We start from the raw sequence: 22295 nt of genomic DNA on the forward strand, positions 1-22295 counted from the left end.
ATCATGACCTGAGCCTGAAGTCGGACGCTGAACTGACCGAGTCCCCCAGGCACCCCTCTTTTACCTTTTCTGGTGAATAAATTTCTAGTTCCTGCTGGAAGAGAGAAGGTGCTGTACCCAGCAGTGGAGAGTGACAGAGACCTGCGGCTCTAGCTGCTTCTCCAGCAACTCCAGCCCAATTGTCCTTTGCTGCTTCAGGACTTACTCAGCTTTCTGCTAAGTCACACACCACTTGTTTGTTCATCTTCTCCAAGCTTCCAAAACTTGTTTCTCATGTCCCTTTTCCTGTTCTTCATATCGTTGTGGGTTTATTTTTTTAAAGCCTCTTTCATATGATTTTAGTGGAGCTTTTTGGAGAAGCAAAATGCAATGTGTACCGTTAATCTTAACTCTGAAGTTGTAAAGTTTCATCTGAAATGTCACGTCCTCCAAAGGACCCTCCCTTCCTACTGTCACCCCAGCCCCTACGACTTGGTAGATCCCTTGTGGGTGTCCATGGCACTGTGTGCTTCTTTTATCCTAACACTATACTCATCTTAGTTGCAATTACTTGCATCCCTGTTTGTCTTTCTTGCTAAACTTGCTCTAAAGGGCAAGACCATGACAGCTCCATCCCCCGTGCCTACCAGAGAGCTTGACCTATAGCAGCTGCATAGTAATCATTTCTTGAATGAATAGATTATTTCTGGTGTTGAACAGAAAATTCTTACAGAGGAGAAGTATTGCTCTTTCCTATCTTATTTGATTTAGGGCTTCAAGACTTGTAGAACCAAAAGTTCTCAGTTCTATTTTGGTAAATGCATTGGAAGACATAGTCTTTTAGAAAAATCAGTCCTTCTTAGTTGGAATTGCCGAATTACTTGTTTGTCTTATTTGATTATCAGCAAGGAAATAAATACATGAGTACCTTCAACTGTCCTTCACTAATTCCGTATGTAATTCCTTCTTTCAGTTAATGTACGCTAATTATAGGATATTCCATACCATAGGATGCTGTGGTGTTTTAGAGTCTGCTTTCTTTAATATTAAATATTCTTTTGCTTCTTACCAACTGTACAGCTGTGGAAGTTAAATGTCAACTTTAAAAGGCAATGAATAAGAATGAGTTTGCTCAATGGACCAAAGTAATGTGCTTCAACTTATAAAAGAAAGGCTGTAATCATAATGTAAATTTAAACTTCCAGTTACCTCTTAACAAAAATCAGAATGTAGGTATAGTTTTGTTGTTAAGGGGACATTAGCTAGATGCATTTATTTTAATTTTTAGATAACATTCATTATATTTTGATGGCACTTGACAGTCCTTTCTTTTTTAAAAAAATGTTTTTTATTTATTTATTTTGAGAGAGAGAGAGAGAGAGAAGGCATGAGCACGGGGCTGGGGGGTAGGAGCAGAGAGAGAGAGAGAGAGAATCCCAAGCAGGCTCCCCACTGTAGCAAAGAGCCTGATGTGGGGCTCAATCCCACGTATGGTGAGATCATGACCTGAGGGAGACCAAGAGTCAAACACTTAACTGACTGGGCCACCTGGGCACCCAACAGTCTGTTTCTTTTCTCACAACTCAACTGATAGCCAACCTACTTTATTTTGGACCAATATCAAGAAGACACAACACTTTTCCTCCTTAAACTGGCAGCAAACATCTCTGGAACATATTGGAAATCGGAAGGACTACAGTTTGGACAGCACTCATCACTCCTGGCCTTACCTAGAGAAAAGGACTCTGTGGATAACTCCTCCCACATACGTCACAGACTGAGATAAATTTTTTTTTTTAATTTTTTTTTTCAACGTTTATTTATTTTTGGGACAGAGAGAGACAGAGCATGAACGGGGGAGGGTCAGAGAGAGAGGGAGACACAGAATCGGAAACAGGCTCCAGGCTCTGAGCCATCAGCCCAGAGCCTGACGCGGGGCTCGAACTCAGGGACCGCGAGATCGTGACCTGGCTGAAGTCGGACGCTTAACCGACTGCGCCACCCAGGCGCCCCAAATTTTTAAAAATTATAATGTGGGGGGAAGTAAGGTTGAGACTAAAAGCACTATCAATGACTTAACTTTAAAAGTGAGGATTTATATACATTGAGGCTGGATTGAGCTTGTCTAGAAGTAGAGTTATTGTTTCTCTTGAAAGCTGGTTACATTTCTATCAGTGAGTTTCCAAGGAATTCACCCTGACCAGTAACAGCAGGGGTGAGAGTCAGGGAGGCCCAAAGACCACAGCCACCAACAGTGCTCTTCTGATCTCAGGTGGGCACAGTTGCGTGGCTAGGAGGTCTCTGACACATACTCCTTTTACTACATGGGTAGAGACATTAAAGGCATAGCAAAGTAATGAGAGACACATTTCCTTCAAGGCACATAGGAAAAGTGGATAAGAACCTGAATATAATTAGTAAATTAAGATATTCTTTGCCCTCCCATCTTGTTCTCACGAATTCAAGTTCTCGGGAACTTATACGTAATTTGGAAGCTCTTCATGAGGCCTGGAAAGCTAATTCACTGATTATCAGAAGGCCCTTAGATATGTGATGATCTATACAAAATCATTTTATGATTTGTCCGTTGTAACAGATAGTTGTAGCTGACTCATTCTAAGAAGTAAGGTTTTCCATGTATAATATTTGGACGGCATCTGTGACCAGTAAGCAAGCAACCAACCAGAAACCAAAACAACAGAACAAATGAAACAAACAACAACAAAAGCTGTATCAAGCAGATTCAATTTTGCAAATGAGATTTAGTATAAATATAGTTTTAAGATCTTTTTCTCAGAAGCCCTTAACTTAAATATGCATATTAACCATGCATGGTCCTGGGATAATGGTTCACAGGAGGAGCTAATTTTTTTTGACAGTGAAAGCCAACTCTGGCATAGAATATGCACTGGGTGAGAAGCATACGCATGGGAGCCTGTGTCAGTTTGAGGGCAGCCCAGAAGTACTGACTATCTGCTGGAGGATGGAGAAGTATGAAAGGTAGACCTCTTACAAGGACAGCAGTTAACTACTGCATCCTGCCATTTTTACCAAATTTCATTGTATCCCGGTGCTAGTGATTAGTGTATATTGTCAAAATTTTATAATAAATGTGTCTTGTTTCCAGAAGTCATCCAAACACTATGTGATCCACATGACTGGAGAAGAAAGAAATTAATAGTGTTTTGGATCACTGGGTAGCTTTTTGGAGATAGTTGTTTTTCAGAAAAGGCATGGTATGGAGAGATAGGAGATGGTTCTACTGGGCCTGCACTAAACCTGCTATATGACCTTGTGCTGGCTAATAAGCCTCTCTGGGTTCCAGTTGTTTCCATCTATAAAATGAAGAGATTGAACCAAATGATCTGTAAAGTCCTTTCCTGCTCTAAAATTTTATGGTTCTAAGGAGAAAGGCATCTGTAGTCTCATAAATGGACAAGTTAAATGAGGCCAAAAAGTAGTTCAGGCAGTTAAGTGCTCATTGTTGGCATAGAGCACTTATCCATATGTGTGCGGAGCGATTACTTCCCAGTAACCATAGTGAGCTTAGGCCACAGCTTAAACTCTTTCAATTTATTTCTCTCACTGGGGCATTTAGCATCTGTAAAACCTTTGGCACTCTTCAGAAGAAAGGGACTGAATATGAATAGTAAGAGGTGTTATTTTGTTTTTTCCTTTTCTCAAACTCCAGGGCAAGGCATTTGCTTTTTTTTCCTACTCAGGCATTTATGTGGTGGCTTGTCTCTTGGTAAAATGCCACCCAGTTGGTGGACATTTTTCCAGAAGGAAAAAAAGTTTTAAAAAATGCCCTGTGATGAAGGTGATGAGGGTAACAACAAAGGAAATGTGAAGAGGAGAATGATATTGTGGAATGAGCATACAATAGGAGTGAGACAGACCAGAATCCCATTCTTGATTCCTCATCTTACTCATTGGAGGACCTTTTGCTTCCCATGCAGTGTAATGTGGCCAGGCTGTGTGCTAATGGGGTGATTTTCCCCCCTGCTCCCACCTCCCTCAAGCCCATGTGTTGGTCATATGACCCGTATGGCCAATCAGAAAGCATTCTAGGATTATAATTGAAGTTTTGGGCAAGATGCCCTAACATTTTCCAGGTAGCAAGTTACAGAGGGCATCTAGCTGTGGGGCGAGCATCTCTCTGTAAATGAAACTAAGCAGAGGTGTGGAAAAAGACTGTTCTGATGGTATTCTTTTTATATGTGCTGGTATTTTCCTTCTTTTTTTTTTTTTCTTGAGTTTGAGCTAGGTTTCTATAACTTACAACTTTAAGTAATACAACTGATAGCAAATACTTATATGGTATGTATTATGTGTCAGGCACCATTCTGATGTTGCTAACTCATTTACTTCCTACAAAACTCATACGACTTGGTTCCATCTACATTATCTGCATTCTATGGTGGGAAAAACAAGAGCACAGAGAAGTCAAGTAACATGTTCAAACTTTCAGAGCAATCAAGTATGAGTCAGGATTTGGACTGAGATTGTCTAAGGCCAAAGCTCATGGTCTTAGCCACTCTTCTCTTCTGCCTCTATGAATGCTAGGCCAACTAAGAGAACTCTGAACATGGAGATGTTATTTGCTCCATTTAGGCAAGGCCCAGGTCTTGAGCACCAAGCCATTTAAAGGAAATACTGGTGAAAGGTTCTTTATCTCTTGAAATTTCTAGATTCAATTTTTTCATTTTTCAAATAATATGGCTACTGGTTCCTAAGACATATCTTGGATTTGGTTTGGAAGTTTTCCCCTGTGAAGCAGAAACCTGCCTGAGCTCATCTCACTCACCTGGGATGCCTGGAATGGGTGGCTTGGCTGGTGCTGAATGGTAATGGCTTTTATAGTTGGTCAAATTTGCTGAAATGATTTCAGAGTCAACCTAAATGCTATTGCTCTTTGTGCTACTCCTGCATATAAGGTATCTGCCGTTACCTGACATACATGGAAACCAAACAGCTAAGTAGGCGGGACACTTCCCCATTTGTTAATATTTGGGGGTATGGCTCAGGTCCTGACTTGGCTTGTGTGCCTTGGCACAGGAGTGTTTTAATGGTGGATAGCAATGACCTACTTTATTGCTATCCTTTCAGGGTAATTCATAAAATTTGATAAGAAAATTTATGTGAAAGCACCCGGTATAGTGCTTGTTAGATCCAAAGTTTTGGCATCATAGTGGATTCATGGCTGACTCAGACCATACCTGTCTGTATTGTATCTAACTTCATTAGAATAGCCATTCACACTACACCTACCAAATTAAAGTTCAAGTTTATTTGCATACCCAGGTGTGCTCAGTGAGGCCCTCAAGATAAAATTATGAAGACAGCTTTATTCAATTTACTTATTTGGTCTCTAGTCCCCAGAAACAATCCCTTCCTTCTCTGTGCATGCATGCCACAGCTCCCATCAAGAGACAGAGGTCATTTTCCTGTCTTATGAATCTGGGCTGGCCTTGTGACTCATTTTGATCAATGGAATGTAGCAGAAGTGATGCTCTGGGACATCAGAGAGCAGACCTTATGAGACTGGTAGTTTCTACTTTCTGATTCTTGGCCTCTAGCCAACATGCTGTGAGAAGCTCAAGACACATGGAAGAGAACCAAGGCATCTGTTGACAGCTCCAACTAAGCTCCCAGACAACAGACAAAACCAACTGCCAGGCATGAGAATGAGCTATCTTGGATCTTTCCATCCATTCAAGTACCTGGATGACTGTAGGTCTCATTAACATCACATGGACCAAAACACTACACAGCTGAGCCCAGTCATCCCACAGAATAATCAGAGATAATAAAATAGTTGTTATTTTAAGCCACTAACTTATACGCCATAGTAGTAGATAACTGAAATAAGCTTCATGTCTCTAACTACCATGATTATATGGCTGCTTCTACCTTTATTTGGCCTACAGGTGAATTGGTGTCATTGCTAATCCATTGGGAATACAAGCAGTTCAAATTTTGGGATTGATGAGGTCATGAAACAAATGAGTGGCAAAGATTTTCAAAATGTTAATATTATGGAATTTATATGTAATCCTGACATTTCCTTTTATTCCACATAATGGTGAGACTGCATTACTAGTATTTCTCTTTATAATATTGGAAATTTATGTGGTTGTCATAATGCTATAATTACTTGAAGTCTTCAGTGAGTCTCAGTGGATAGTACTATACTGTGCATCTTTGAGCCATAGAAGTGGTTTCATAGGAACAAGAATTTTACAGCATTATGGAAATCTTTGCTGCTATCTGTGTTTAATTTGATTCTATATTTAGCACTTTCATAGTTAAATTATTACCTTAATAGATAAGGCTTACAATGCCCTTCAAAATGGCTTGCAAAAATTATTAGTCCTGAGGAAATTATGTTTGTTCCACATATCTGAATTCATCCTTTCGACATAATGAGTGGCTACTATGAATTAGGAACAATTAGGTATTAGGAATATAGAGACAAAAGACACCCATTCCTGAAGTAGCTCACTGTCTAATACATGAGACAGAAAAATAACCAATCAGTACTCATGTATCAGTAAGGAATACCCTTGGTTGAAAGTAACAGAAAACCTCACTAGTAGTAACTTGAATAAGACTGGAATGTCACCGGGGCACCTGGGTGGCTCAGTCGGTTAAGCATGGTCTCACAGTTTGTGGGATCGGGCCCCACGGTGGGCTGAGCATGGAGCCTGCTTGGGATTTTCTCTCTGCCTCTCCCCCACATGCATGCTCTCTCTGTCCCTCCCTCTCTCTCGAAAATAAATTAACTTAAAAGAAAAGACTGGTATAGCAGCTACATGATGTCATCAATGATGCAGGGCATTTTTGTCTGTCTTCTCTACAAGTTTTGCAGGAAGCTTTCATCCTCATAGTGTCAGGAGGGTTGCTGTGCCTCCCAACATCATCAATCTGTTCTAGAAAGGAAGAAATGGGAAAGTGAAGAGGTAAAGGGAAACCCCCTCAGAACCATCATTCTTCATCTACTAGATGGCCACCCTTGGCTACAAGAGTCTTCTAAGTAGAGAAAGACACACAAGAAGGGAGGCTGGAATAGTTGTTGAATAAGCCAACCTACACGTTGCAACATGCTAGGGTGAACAGAGGATGCAAGAGGAGAACATAACTCAGATTTGGAAGGTTAGAAAAGGCTTCCAGGTAGATGTGAAACCTAAGCTGAGTCATGAAGTTTGAGCTAGAGTCAGCCAGATCAACAGGAGAGAAGGGCACCCTAGACAGGGATTTAGGGCAGGGGATAATGGTACCTGTGATGGGCGTGTCTTGGTTCATAGAGTACAAGTTTTCAGTGATAGCATCCAAAGTTGGAGAAAGATGTTGGGGACAAAGCAGGTAGGGCCTGAAAGCTATGTTAAAGAATTTGAACTTTGGGGCGCCAGGGTGGCTCGGTCGGTTAAGCGTCGGACTTGGGCTCGGGTCATGATCTCACAGTCCATGAGTTCGAGCCCCACGTCGGGCTCTGTGCTGACAGCTCAGAGCCTGGAGCCTGTTTCAGTTCTGTGTCTCCCTCTCTCTCTGCCCCTCTCCTGTTCATGCTCTGTCTCTCTCTCTGTCTCAAAAATAAATAAACGTTAAAAAAAATTTAAAAAAAAGAATTTGAAATTTATCATGAAGGCAAGAATGAAAGGTTTTCAAGTATGGGGTAGAAATGATCAGATTTGTGTTTAAAAAGCAGAAGGCAAATTGTAGGTGACTGGGACTGCAGTGAGAAGGCTATTGAACTAACCAAGGCAAAAGATGATAACGTCCTGACCTCTAGTAATAGTGGTGTGGAGGAAAAGATTTCACATTTTAGATATATTAAGAGAGAGGAATAGACATTTACTTGGTAACTGATTAGTTATAAGGGTAGAGAAGACTCAAGGTTGATTCCCAGGCCTCTGGCTTAGGCACCTGGGGGTTAATGGGGCCATTCATTGAGGCAGTGAAGGTAAGAGGAAGAGAAAATACCAGATAGCAGGTGGATAGTTGACACTGGAGCATGAGCGAGGTCAGTGACCCAGATTCAGTTGCAAATATAAGTGTCCTAACTAGTTCCTCTGCCTCCAGTCTTGTCCCTTTCAATCCATTCAGCAGCTTGAATATTTCAAATAAAATGCAAAGAGAACCATGTTCTTCCACTCTCTAATTAGTATCCTTGCAGTATCGCTTTTTCTTCTTGTGTCAATGAGCACATACTGTGTGTCTGGCACTGAGCTAAGGGCTTTATATGCCTTATTTCATTTAATTCTCATTATTTGAGATAGACACTGCAGCTATCTCCATTAAAAAAGGGGCTCAGAGAGGTAAAATAACTTCCCAAAATTTCCTTAGCCTAGGAAGCACCAGAGCTGGGTTTTAAAACTCAGGTCTGGTCTGTCTGACTGCAGAGTTTGTGTCCTTAACCACTATAGTACATTGCTTTTCATGCTTAATTGTGTAGAGTGCTCCATTTCCTTCAAAGTATTTCACATGCATTATCCACTCCTAACATTTATACAAGGTCATATGAGTCTGTATTTTCTTAATTGTATAAACAAGGAAATCAAAGCACAGAGATAATCAAAGAATCCAATTTTCCATTAATTAATCTATCTGTCTAGTCTCTAAGATTTTATGGAAGAGATACTAATGGGGGTAAATAAGATAAATATAAGATAAATAATAAGATAAAAAATAATGGGGGTAAATAAGGGTTTAAATGGCTTGCTCAAGACCCCAAGGCCACTTGATAGTCAAGAAGACACTAGAATCTCTGGGTTTATAACTCTGTGTTCTTGACAGAAGGAGAGAACTGCTTCCACACTGCTAGGAAACTTAGCAAAGGCTTGGCTTGGATCAGGAATAAAAGCAGATTCAAATTGTCTGCCATTTCATCTGTTCTTTCCACCTCTTGCCCTCTAGCTTCTTTGAGATTGATTTGTAGGATGGACCTAGAGAGTATAATGCTAAGTGAAGTAAGTCAGAGAAGGACAAATATGGTATGATTTCATTCATAGGTGGAATTTAAGAAACAAAACAAATGAATAAACAAAGAAAAAAGAGACTAACAAAAAAACCCAGCTCTTAAATACAAAGAACTAACGAGTGGTTGCCATAAGGGAGGTGGGTGGGAGGATGAGTGAAATAGATAAACAGGATTAAGAGCACACTTACCTTGATGAGCACTGAGTAATGTATGGAATCGTTGAATCATTATATTGGACACCTGAAACTAACATAACACTCTATGCTAATGATTTAAAAAAAGAGGGAGTAAACAAAGGTAGAAAAAGATAAGGGCCCCCTAAAATAGAAAATCCTTCAATGAGAGCAGAGGCAGTTATCCCCAGGACTAATGAGCCAGCTGTGTCACAGTTTGGGCGAAGAATCTCCTGAGACCAGAGCAGAACAGAAGTCTCCAAGAGAAATTTTCGCAAGAAGTAAAATTAACTGAACATATTGAGATGAGAATTACACAGCTGGGGGAGTTTGAGAGTAAATAAGTGATGGATTAAAAAGGGGGAGGGCAGCATTCAGCAGATGTGGAAGAACTATCAGATTTGCTCTGTGTGGCTTCATTCCTTAGGTAGATCCGAGATTAAAAAAGAATGATGATTTCTGTTAAGAATGAGACAGAACTTCCCAGAGTGGTTGTAACCTCCCCTTCCATCCTACCACATGGAGTCAAGTAGAATCCATTGCCATGGGCCTCTCCTCATCCTAAATAACAGATGCTGCTTCTACTGCTGCCGGAAATGGGATTAATTCCAAATTAATTCTCTGCTTTTTTGAGTCACTTACTCAGATTCAGACTCTTAGGTGGGACTGTCTGATTTGCTGAGTAGATAGATGTCACATGCCCTTGTTCTGGTTGCTGGGAAGCTGGGTGAAATATCTGCTTGTCCTCCAGACAAAACAGAAAAGAAGTGGTTGACCTTTAAATTTCTTCCAGGTTTAAGAAATTGTGATTCCCTGGGTTTTGGTATTTCATCTTGTCAGATTTACACATGTTACCATAGAGGTTGGTGTAGTTGTAGGCATTTTAACTAATATCATGGCTTTAATAAAAACTTCAATATCAGACTTCTTTTCCTTTTTCATCTTGCAGAACACCTTTAGCAGTTCTCTACCTTACAACCATTAAAGGTTGAAGAGGGCATGTGTGGCAAACTGTGGGTGGTGCCGGGTGAAAGCCAGCTGTCCACTTTCCAAACGTTCTTACAGCATGGCATTATATTGGTAAATTTATCAGCATCTGGTCTTCAGTTTTACATTTCCAGAAAGACAATTTTATCTGTGCTTCAGAATTTATCTGACTCATGAAGACTGACTTATGTTCATTAAACTCACAAGAAAAGCCATTATTCTAATTAGTTAATTTATAATGGGAAATAAAATGTTCAAGCATACCAGTCATGTCAGCCTTAACAAAAGGATTCTCTTGGAAAAAAAAAAAAAAGGATAGGAAGGCAACGTATAATCAGAGTGTTGTTCAGAGTGTGTGAGTTAGTTATAAGATTACAATAATCAATGGCCTCAGATCCTGACTACCTGATTATAGTGGGACTCTTTCAGTTGTAAGTAAAAATTGCACAATTAAAATGACCTTGAGTCAAAAGGAGAGTTTATTATAGGAGTTTAAATTACCAGATGGAACTCTGGGAAAGTCCTTGGAAGAGTTGGGCTTCCAAGACTACTGGAATTAGAACCAGGATTCTCTCCCTGTTGGCTTCCTTTTCTCCTTCTGAGGGGAGGTACTTTACATCCCATGGTTCTTATCACAGAAGAGGGACTGACTCTTTCCCATTCATCTCTAGTAAGAAATCCCATGGCAGAGCCCTGATGGAATCTGAACTAGGAGCTGATGTTTAGACCTATCAGCTGTGGGTAGTTATGGAGTGGTAGAGCAGGGACATGTGACACAAGGCTGGCTTGAGGTGATTCCAGACAATGAGCTAAAGTCACTGTTAGCTGTCATAATCAGACTGGAACACTGACATTGATGTATTGCAGCTCTGCTCCCAGAACCTTCCAGAGAGGTCTATTTATGAGCCAGGACACCTCTTCCTTGTGCCTAGAACACATGCCTCCCTTAGTTTCCTCATCTCTTGCTTTCTTGAGTTTCTCTGAAGACCATTTCTCTTCTAAGGGATTTATTCTTTCATTATATTATTTATTTGGCTATAGCCTTCAGCTGATATCGAAGAGGAAGATCTATGGTTTTATTTTCAAAAGACCATCTTGTTTCAAATTGGACAAAATATATCACTTCAAGATTGTTGCCCTGTTTTTCAGATTGAAATGCTTGGGGGAGGTGAGTGATCACAAAGAGTTTATAGCTGACTGACTGAAATTCATCATTCACTATTATAAAAGTTTCCATTTTGTTGAGCCACATTGCATTTTCAAAAAGATAACTGAATATTTTAACCCTCTACCTTTATTTACTTTGAGTTTTGTAGTAAATCTCTATCTTTTTATATTCTAATTTTATTTTAATTGCTTTATTCATTTAATTCATATTTCTCAGTGCCTACCTTGTATCAGACTCTGTGCTGGGAGGTGATAATAAAGAAAGAGAGAAGGACCTGAGCTAGGTGGAATGGGTTTCTGCCCATTAAGTGCTTTAAGTGGGTTGAGAGATGCGCAAAGCTGCTTTGCGAGGTTGGCCTGCCCAAAGCATCACTCTATTTGACTGATAATTGTATCATTTGAGTTGTAACTTTGGATGAGGATGGGGTAGAGAAATAAGTTCGCCATCATCTACTAACACTTAAACATTTTAAGATTATGTAATATTTCCATTTAAATACTCTTCAGACATCCATCTACTTATTTCCTAGTTATAATGTAAGTTGATATCTTTGCCATGTTTGCTTCTTATTTTTTTAAAAAAGACCATTTATCATGACTTATAGATTCACCATATATTCACAATATATTCACCATATTGATGGACATTAGCTTCCAGTTTTACACTGTTACAAATAAGGCTGCATTGAATATTATGTATGTCTTCTTGAGTATATGTGCAAGGATTTCTTAATACTTAGAAATATAATTGCTAGTTAAGATATATGCACCTTCATTTCTGTAAGATATTGCCACTAATAATGTATGAACATGCTCATACTTTCATATCCTTACAAACAGTGTAGAGATTTTTAATTTTTACCAAATGGATATTAAATGGTAACTTACTGTTTTACTTTGCATTTCACTGCTGAATTTAAGACTGAATATTAAGCCTGAATTTGTTTTCAAATATTAATAGCCATTTTGTTTTCTTCTACTGTGAAGAATTTATAGTCTTAGTCCATTTTTCTATAGGATACTGTCTTTTATTGATTTCTAAGATTTTTTTATTTATTCTGGATATTGATATTATTTGAGTTAATTTTTCAGTAAATATCTTCTTGTCTATGAATTCTCTTGTAACACTGTTTATGGTGTCTTTTGAGTGATAGAAAATTCAAATCATAATTTAATCAAGAATTATATATAAAATGTCAGATTGTAAACCTTTTAGAAATTATACATACACACATATGTATATGTAACATATATTGAATAGTCACCTATAAATAAAGGGGTTGTTTTATGTCCTTCAGCAGATTTAAAAATTTTTGTCATAAATGTCTTTTAAATCTGTTAGATGCATTCCTATAGGAAAATTAGAGATTTTATTGCAGTTATAAATGAGATATTTCGACTTTAATTATGCTTTCTAATTTCTTGTTGTTGGTGTATGGGTATGCTATTTTTGTATATTGATCTTGTATCCAACAACCTCCCTGAAACTTGCCTGTTGTTATGATTTGTAGATTCTCTTGGATTTTTAAAATGTAGATAATCTTATATGTGGAAAATAAGAATTTTGTTTCTTTTATTCCAGTTATTATACTCACACTTCTTTTCCTTGCTTTACTGCGTTTTCTAGAATCTCCAATTCATAGAATAGAATCCAGAATTTGTGCCTATTTGGGAATGTTTATAGAAAAGGTTTTCATCGGCTTAGTCTTTATTTTGATTTACTGTTTTCTTCTCATAGTGATGTTGCACTACTCTGTTTATCATATGTTGAATTTTCCTGGAAGAGCAGCAATCGGGTAATTCTAAGGAGGAGTGAGAAGTCTGGGCAGTTTTATTAATCTCTTAGTTCAAGAGTGCCCTCTACTGTTGGAATAGTGAAGTGATCTATATTTTATTGAAGCCATCTTTTTTGAAAGTGGTGATTCTAGGACCTTTCATTTCTGAGCTTGAATTCTTGTTTTTCTTTACCTTGCTAGTTGCTTCCCAATTTCCCAGAGGCAGGTCCTTCCCAAGACTGCCACTGTGGTCTTAAATACTTTCCAAGCCTCTTTCTTGGAAAGCCAATCTTCAGATCCTCTAGTCACAGACTTGTTCTCAGTATTTCCCATCAGTGAAGGATGCTTTCTTTTCTGGGGGTGATGTCTTCTGTGTTCCATCCCCATTAGGGACTTGCCACTCTCTCCTCTCTTCCATGTAATACCCACCTGATTTTGCTCCAGTATGGGCTTTGGATATGGCTCTACTGATTTTGGATTTTTCTCCCACATACACATGCGCTGAAGTTTGTAGTTTTCTCTAGCCACTGTTATGCACTAGGCATGGGTGATTGTGTGATTTTATTTGCTTTTGCAGATCGGGGTTGGGACACACTTGTTTGTATTCCTAGCAGGTTTCCGGGTAATGCAAATACTACTACTCTGGAAACCACACCATGAAAGCCCTGAAGAAACTGGGGGTTATCACCAGATTTTGGAGGATATATGTAGATATTTGGGTTTAAGGAAACAAAGGATCTAGGAAAGTGTAACAATCTTGTCCTGACTGTGGATTGGTCATTTTATCTTTGTGATTCTGTCATTTTTTGACTTACACATTCTGTGTTGTTAGGTTTCTTGACTTAGGATCTTCCTGGTGTTTGTTCCTTTAATCAATACATAATGATCTTTATTACTAATAACTTTTGACTCAAAGTCGATTACATGTGATATTAATATAAGAATACTAACTTGCTTTTGGTTAATATTTTCTGGATATACCTTTTTATATCCTTTTATTTTCAAACTTCGTTTGAAAATAATTTATTCTAGGTATAGACGCATAGAGTTGTACTATATAATACAATATTATGTTCGGTTTAAGTCTAAGAAAATATTTTCACTGATGAGTTTAACCCTTTTACTTTCATTGTATTTGCAAAGGCATTTAATTTTATTTTTATGATTTTAATTTGTCTTATAAGCAAAAATGATTTTCATTTCTTCCTTTTATTCTTTTCTTCTTATTAGATTGGTCTTTAAAAAAATTACTTGCAACAGTATGGAGGTTCCTCAAAAAATTAAAAATTGAACTACCCTACAACCCAGCAATCGCACTACTAAGTATTTATCCAAAGGATGCAAAAATGCTGACTCAAAAGGGCACATGCACCCCAATGTTTATACCAGCACTATCAACAATAGCCAAAGTATGGAAAGAGCCCAAATGTCCATTGACTGATAAATGGATATAGAAGATGTGTTATTATACACAATGAATATTACTCAGTGATCAAAAAGAATGAAATCTTGCCATTTGCAACACCATGGATGGAACTAAGTGAAATAAGTCAGTCAGAGAAAGATAAATAGCATATGATTTCACTCATATGTGGAATTTAAAAAACAAAACAAATGAACATAGGGGAAGGGAAGGAAAAATAAGATAAAAATAGAGAAAGAGGCAAACCATAGGAGACTCTTAAATACAGGGAACAAACTAAGGGTTGATGAAGGAGTGTTGGGTGGGAGGATGGGCAAAGTGGATAATAGTAAGGAGGGCACTTGTTGGGATGAGCACCGGGTGTTATATGTAAGTGATGAATCACTAAATTCTACTCCTGGAACCATTACTACACTATATGTTAACAAACTTAGATTTAAAAAAATAATAAAAGTTTAAAAATTTACTTGCTAGTTTGAAAATTACATTTCTAGTATTTGTTCTTTTAACTGCCAGTATTCAAACTTGAGTGTGCGTCAGCATCAGTTAGAGGGCTTGTTAACACAGGCCACAGGGCCCTACCCCCAGCTTTCTAACTCAGCAGATTGGGGTTGGGACCCACTTGTTTGTATTCCTAGCAGGTTTCCGGGTAATGCTAATACTACTACTCTGGAAACCACACCATGAAAGCCCTGAAGGAACTGGTGGTTATCACCAAGTAAAATATTAGCACCTGTACCCAATAACCATTCTGAGTTTGACTTCCTTGTTATTTTGGAATTCTTTTACTTACTGAATTCTCTTTCTCACCAGCATAGCCAAGCATTAAAATGTTTAAATTTCCTTGTGCCCAATATTTTTAGGTTTCTCAGAAGAGAATTCTCAGAAGAGTTTCTTTGACTGTCTAGTCCCATAATACTGCCAGAAACAGAAGTAGGGCTTTATTTATTTAATTTATTTTATTTTATTTAATTATATCTCATTGGAGAATAATTTTTGTCCCACGCTGAGTTCTAAACAGAGAAGCTTTCTTGCAAGTTTCCCTAAACTGGTGGCTGGAGTTTCTTTGATTTCTTTTATTTGAGGTTACAGACTTTACAGACTCCTGGCTGTGAGTAGGACAGCCTTCTGTGCCTTCCGTGACCCCAAAGCCATGTCTCCAGCCCTTCCTATGCAGCCCACACTCTACCTTCTAGTCTTGGCATGTCATCTTACAGCTTGCCATTCTAGTGAGCATCGTCCTCATTTCGGGCACCTCAGGGTTTCCCCTTGGAGCTTGGCTGTGCTTGTAGACTTGGGGAAGGGAGGATATATTTATTCAGCATTGCTCTGTGTTTAATTGGGTGGAGGTTAGGGAAGCTATATAATCTCGGTCCACCTGGTTGTCTTCTATTATCTCCTTCAGCTGTCATCTAGCAGCGAACATGGGGCATAGAGTCAAAAGGGTTTGAGACGCCGAAAGCAAATGGTAAAGAGAATCCCAAAAGTCTGGAATGCACCTAAGCTCAGGGACTTGGGCTTGGTAGCATATCATTAGTACAGGAGAGTAGTAAGTGGTACTGAATTGGAAGTAATTGAAGGAAGGGCATCCTATAGTGGTAGATAATGCTATAAACAAGGTCTGGGATAGTTGTAGGGTTTTTTTTTAATGTTTATTTTTGAGAGAGGGAGACAGAGAGAGAAAGAGCACAAGCGGAAGAGGGGCAGAGAGAGAGAGGGAGACAGAGACTCACAAGCAGGCTCCCTGCTGTCAGCACAAAGCCTGATGTGGGGCTGGAACCCACAAACCATGAGTTCATGACCTGAGCCAAAGTCGGAAGTTCAACCAACTGAGCCACCCAGGTGCTCCAGTTGTAGGTTTTAACATTTTTATTAGGACCAATCCTCCTTGAAATGTTTTTATTTCATGTAAAGCAGATAGCACTAAACATCTTAAATATCATTCTTTTTGGGGTTGTTCTTTTCTCACATATTGACTTATCCCTCTTAGGTGTGCATTGACAACATATGCTGAAGACTATGCTCCACCATATGATTATCAGCCATTTGTGAGTATAAGATGGCTGAAAAGCCCTATTCTAATATTTATTTATGTACTTAAAATGATTCTTTATTTCTAGTATAAATAGTCAAGCTTGGGAAGAAAGGACAAATTGCAGAAATTTATGATGTTTTATATTTATTTAGAGATATTAGCTATTTGTGGGAGTCAATGGAATATTTTATGGCTATGATTTCCTTTTGGAAGTTTATAGATATCAGGAAGAAAATATTGCAGTGTCCAAAATATATTAGTTGTTTTCTTCCTCATCTTGTTTTATTGGCCCCTTCCCTGAATTCAATTTATGTGAAATAAAAACCTACCTTTCTATTCATTTGTATTGCATTGACACATAAAAATAAGTAGTTTAATTTAGCTCTGGGAGATGTGTATGTTGATAAAATATGTCCAGTTTATAACTTCAATATACTTGCACTTCAAAAATTATACAACAGAAACCAAACAAGGATGCCTCCTATTAGTCTTGTTATGAAAGTCTTGACTGGTACAATAGGTAGTATTTAACTATTGAAAAAGATAAAAAGTCATCTTTATTTTCAGAGAGTATGATTATCTTCTTAGGAGAACTAAAATATTAAACTGAGGAGTAATTAGAATAAATAAGACCATCTAGTAAGGCAATTGAATACAAAATAAGTATATCAAAAAACAAGATCTTTCCTTCATATCAGCCCTAACTGCTTAGTAAACTATGAGAAAAAAAAAGTACAAATTACTATAGCAACACAAATTTCAAAAACTTTTGTGAAGAAAATTCTAGACCAAAAAAAGATCAATAAAGAAAGTGTGGTTGGTAGTTTGTCTCCAAAGGGGGACTTTGCACAGGCCACTTCTCCAGGACAAGGTGAATGATACTCCACCTTCTGAATCTAAGCTGTCAGGTAACAGATTTGATCAATAGAACATGGCAAGTGACACTATGCCAGATCTGGACTAGACTGAAGAAGACTGCCTCCAACTCTTGGAGCTCGGTGTTACCATGTAAGAAATCGAGGTACTTTGCTGGAAGGAGGGGACATGAGGAGGAACGCTGATGAGCTTGACTGATGAGTGAGGAAGCCATATTGGACATACAGCCCCATTGAGTCTGGAGGGCAGCTCCAGATGCCATCTGACTGCAGCCCATGAAAGATTCCAAGAAGATAATAATAAATTGTTGTTTGAAGCCATTAAGTTTATTTAAAAAAAAATACATCCAAAGATAAGTGAGACAGAAATATTGAATACGAGGGAATAAGAACCATTTTAGGAGAGTGGAAAGCTAAGTTGATTATGAATTAAATTCATACATTTAATTATATTGAAAATCCCAATGGATTTTGTTTTCTGTTAGAACTGTAAGATTGTAAGAATTTTTTGAAAGAATAACCAGATGAGAATAATCAAAAGTTTTGAAACAGTGATATAGCCAATTTAGGGAAGTACAAGATTCATGATACTAACTTTATTATATGTCGTATTCTTATTTATTTTTTCTCATTAAAAAAGAGCATTCAAACCATCAAAAAATAAAATATGATATCTATGGATTAATGCCTAATACATAAAGAACTTATACATATTGGAAGGAAAAATGTTGAGAACCTAGAAGAATGACTAACGGACATATATAGACAATTTACAAAGCAAGAAATATAAGCAACTAGCTAATAAATGTAGCTATTTGTAAATATATTATTTACAAATAATAAAAGATCTGAATTAAAAGAATAAAAATATTTGCTAATAAAATTGGCAATATTTTTAGAAATAATAATACTTAATGGGCTGAAGATGGGGTAAAATGGATACTTTTATCTGTTGCCAGGAAGTTGTTTTAATCTTACTGGAAAAGAATTTGGCAATATATATCAAGATACTATTTGATCTAATAATTTTCCTTCTAAGAAACTTCCTCAGATAAAAATAACTCAACTAGGGATAAAACTCATATCCAAGGATACTCATCACTGAATTATTTGTAATGACAAAACTTGGAAAGTACCTAATATTTTAGTATTAGGAGTATTACTAATTAAATATGTTATAATCATATGAGGAGATATTTTGCAGCCTATATAATGTCCACAGATGGTTCTTAGTGTCTTGATAAAACTTGATTTAAGGTTAAGAGAAACATTAACATACAAAATTGTACACATATTACAGTTTATTATATGGATATAGTGTATTCATATAAACACTATGTAAAAATATCGAGGAAAAAAAACCCTGAAGGAACTGTCAAAATGCTAGTAAATTTGGACATTGGATGGTGAGATTCTAGGTGATTTCTTCATCTTTACACATTTTAGAATTTTCCAATGCAACAAGCATGGTGGCTTTTCTGATTAGAAAAACCACAAGGCAATAAATATATTATTTAAAAATGCAGTTCAGGTCCATTTCCTTATATACATGGGATCTGACTGCATCTCTAAACAAAAGGCAGTTGCAAGACACATAATTAAAAACTCACAAAATTCAAAGGACTAATTTCTCCATAGGCATAAATATTAAGAATGTGAGCTGTATTCTTAGGGTGCATAAATCTTTAGCCATTGTGTTGTATGTTTGTGCTTTTAATATTTCAGCATTATTTCTAATGTTTCTCATGCTGCTGTGTCCACATTAACAGTGTGCCATGGCAGTTCCGTGGTTTTATTTAGAATTTTGTTCATTCACTTCTAAGTTCCATGCCAAAGTAATTGACGTGGAGGCATATTTTTAGCACTGCTCCCAGCGCCCCCATTTAATGAATGCTTACCTTGTTACATTGTTATAGGATACAAAAAATTTTTTTAATTGTAATGACAGCAAATGGTTAAATAACAGTAAAATAATGACTGAACTCTGACACAGAAGTTACTGTGCATATAAACAAGTGTATGATTCATAAAATACTGACAAAAGAAAGAATATTTTTTCTTGCTAGAGTCTAAACCGTGTGGACCTAGCATAAACACAGTACACCATTCTCAGGCTATTGCCTTTGCAATTATGCAATTCCTGAAGAAATCTTAAAATATTTGGATTCATATTTCAAATTTTGTGCATGAATTGAGACTTAATTTTTATATTATCATTTTTTTATATTTGTTTAATTGATATTTGCATAAAGTGGGATAGCATTATAGGAGTTCTAAAGTGAAGCAAATTATCATCCTATAGCTCTAGGTATGAGTAAATTAACACAGAATATTAGGAAGCTATGAAATCATTTTTAAGGAGAATGGAAGAGAATTGGAAGGTACTTCCTCAAAACTCCACCTTTTATGTTAGGTATTCATTATGGCTATTATGGCTCATCCCAATTTCAATGAAAGATACTTTCTCTTAAAAGCTTCCCCCTCCTTCTTCCAAAGAACCAAAATAGAGGAAAACTTACAGAGAAGGTACATTAGAGGATTGGTCCAAGACTGGCTGTTTATGGGGTACATGAGCTTTTAGGATAAAGGACAAGTGAGCCAAGTATAATGATGGAGAGTTTACTGAACACACTCAGAATGAGTAAGGAAAAGAATTAGTCCAGGCAGAGAGAAAACTCAGGAAGTTGAAGGGTCAAAGGAATGAGAATGTTGAGAACAAAAACCAATCATGGCAGTAGTGAAGAAGTGAAAGAGCTGGAAGAATTGGAGGTAATGAGCAAAGGGGGATATACTGGAATTTATTGGAATTTCACATTGTACTTTCACATTGTTATTAGATTTATCTTGAAAATGCTGATTTTAAAAGGAATGGCAACATTTTTGTGAGCCTCCAAAAGATGTAGAACAATTCTCAGGAATGACAGAGCCCAGTATGTGGCCATGGGGCTGAGTTTCTATAATGGAATCCAAACCATTGACTTGAGAGGGTGAAAAAATAGTAAGCCAGAGTGTTGGCTAGATTCTAAATATGGGTGTTGGAAATCAACCTACAGGACAGCAGGAAAGAAAGGTAGTGCCAATGACTAAGTCAAATGACCAAACCCTTAGTGGGAGCTCTTTGGAGGTTAACAGCTCCTCCCAGGCATGCAGCTGCCATTTGGGTGCATCTAGTTGGTTATTATCAAGTGTGAAGTACCATTTTGTTTTCTTAAATAGAGCTGCCTATTGAATTATCTTTCCAGGCATATGTGTATCTTGAACCCCCAAAATGTTGAATATCCCTGCCATGGTGCACAGTAGGTATAAAAAGAGACTGCATCTGTTTAGCATTATTCCCAACAACAGCAGGATTGACCTGTTCTACCACTGGGGCTTTATGCACTGGCACAGATATCTCATTGTTAAAATATTGACATTTCTGTGCTGATTAGAAATTTTCTGTCACCTTGAATTCCCCACAACCTTGCCCTGTGAGTAGCTCCAGCCCTTTCCCTAGACTCCCAGGACCCAGGACTGCATTATGGACCCTTTCCTGGACCCTAAGGACTTTGGCTGTCATGGGTTCCTTCTTCCATTAAAAATTTTAAACAATATATATTGTATAACTGCATTGGTATAAAGACAAATATAATCCAAGTTGGATCATATTCACTTTTGGAGGGGGGCAGGATTTAAAAGCTTATTAAAGAAATACATTTCTTACGCTGTATTTCTTATTGGCGTTTTGTAAAGATTACGCATCTTTTCCCCCTTATACTGTCTTCATGCCTATTTATGACTATATTATTGTATTTTATGGCCATGTTATATGACCATGTTATTGTTAACCCTCTTGAAGTTATTACCAATGTACCAGTGGGTGTTATTACACAAAACTAAAGCGTACAATACTTATTTTTTTTTTCTGAGAAGTACTCTTGTACCCTATTTTAAACAAAACTTTGTGTATAATAGCTATCATCAGTTTCTACCCTAAAATGTTTATGAATATTAAATGGCCAGCAACATTTCCTGGCTTAGCTAAGAGTTTCTACCATTTAATACAGTTAGTTTTGCAAAATGGCATCTGCATTTTTTATTGTGGTAAAATATATGTAATATAAAATTTACTATATGACCCTTGTTTAACGTAGAATTAGTGGCACTAAGTACCTTCACATTGTTACTAGATTCATCTTAAAAATTCTGATTTTAAAATAAATGACAACATTTTTGTGAGTCCCCAAAAGTACTGTGGGCTCTAGGTACTGGGCTTCCTGTGCTTCATGGTTGAGTGGGCCCAGCCTGGACCTTCTGGAAGTTTAATACTTGTCTTACCAGGGGCCTCTAGGACATGCTCAGTCTGAGTGACTGTATAGATTGATAAATACTCTGAGTATCATCCCAGATCAAAATGTACCTTGGCTAGCAGTCAGAGGTGGACAGCATCATTAAGAACCCACTGTTGTTCAGTTGGGATTATCCACATGCAAGAAACTCCCCAAAGGCTAGACTTGCCTTTAGTTTTCTGCCTCTCAGGAAGGGATGCCTACCAGGGCCCTTAAAAAGAAGAGGAGGGAAAGAATGATCTGCAGAAAATACCAAAAGCTGAGACAGAAAATGAATCTAGAACAGCTTGGGAGTGCTATAGGAAGCATCTGAAGGAAATTAGCTTTGGTTCTCACTTTTTTTTAAAACCCTCTCATTGTATTTTTGTTCCATTCTGTACTCCCATGATCTTCCATAATTTCGTTTCAGCATATAGTCCTTTTCTTTTTCTGTTTCTCTTTTAAAAACATATAGTGTGCAAAGTTGTACCATTGAATTGGCCACATTGAAAAATCATGTATAAGCCTTATACTCCAGAATGAAGTGTAATTTTTAACTAGGTAATGTTCCAGGTTCCATGATGTGTTTTCATG

The 22295-nt window shown here is 37.5% G+C and overlaps 1 protein-coding gene across 3 annotated transcripts in view; it reads left to right on the top strand.

Annotated features, from left to right (window-relative positions):
- The window catches only part of CD4H9orf135 (chromosome D4 C9orf135 homolog), an 84755-nt gene that overhangs the window by 51378 nt on the left and 11082 nt on the right, over positions 1–22295 (top strand). For all 3 annotated transcript variants that reach the window (XM_030293321.1, XM_030293319.1, XM_030293320.1), the window contains exon 5: positions 16475–16532. In XM_030293321.1, coding sequence (XP_030149181.1) covers positions 16475–16532 — 58 coding nt within the window. The remainder of the gene's footprint in view (positions 1–16474; positions 16533–22295) is intronic.

This window comes from Lynx canadensis, chromosome D4, assembly GCF_007474595.2.
Source record: "Lynx canadensis isolate LIC74 chromosome D4, mLynCan4.pri.v2, whole genome shotgun sequence".
In the NCBI taxonomy this organism is placed as follows: Eukaryota; Metazoa; Chordata; class Mammalia; order Carnivora; family Felidae; genus Lynx; species Lynx canadensis.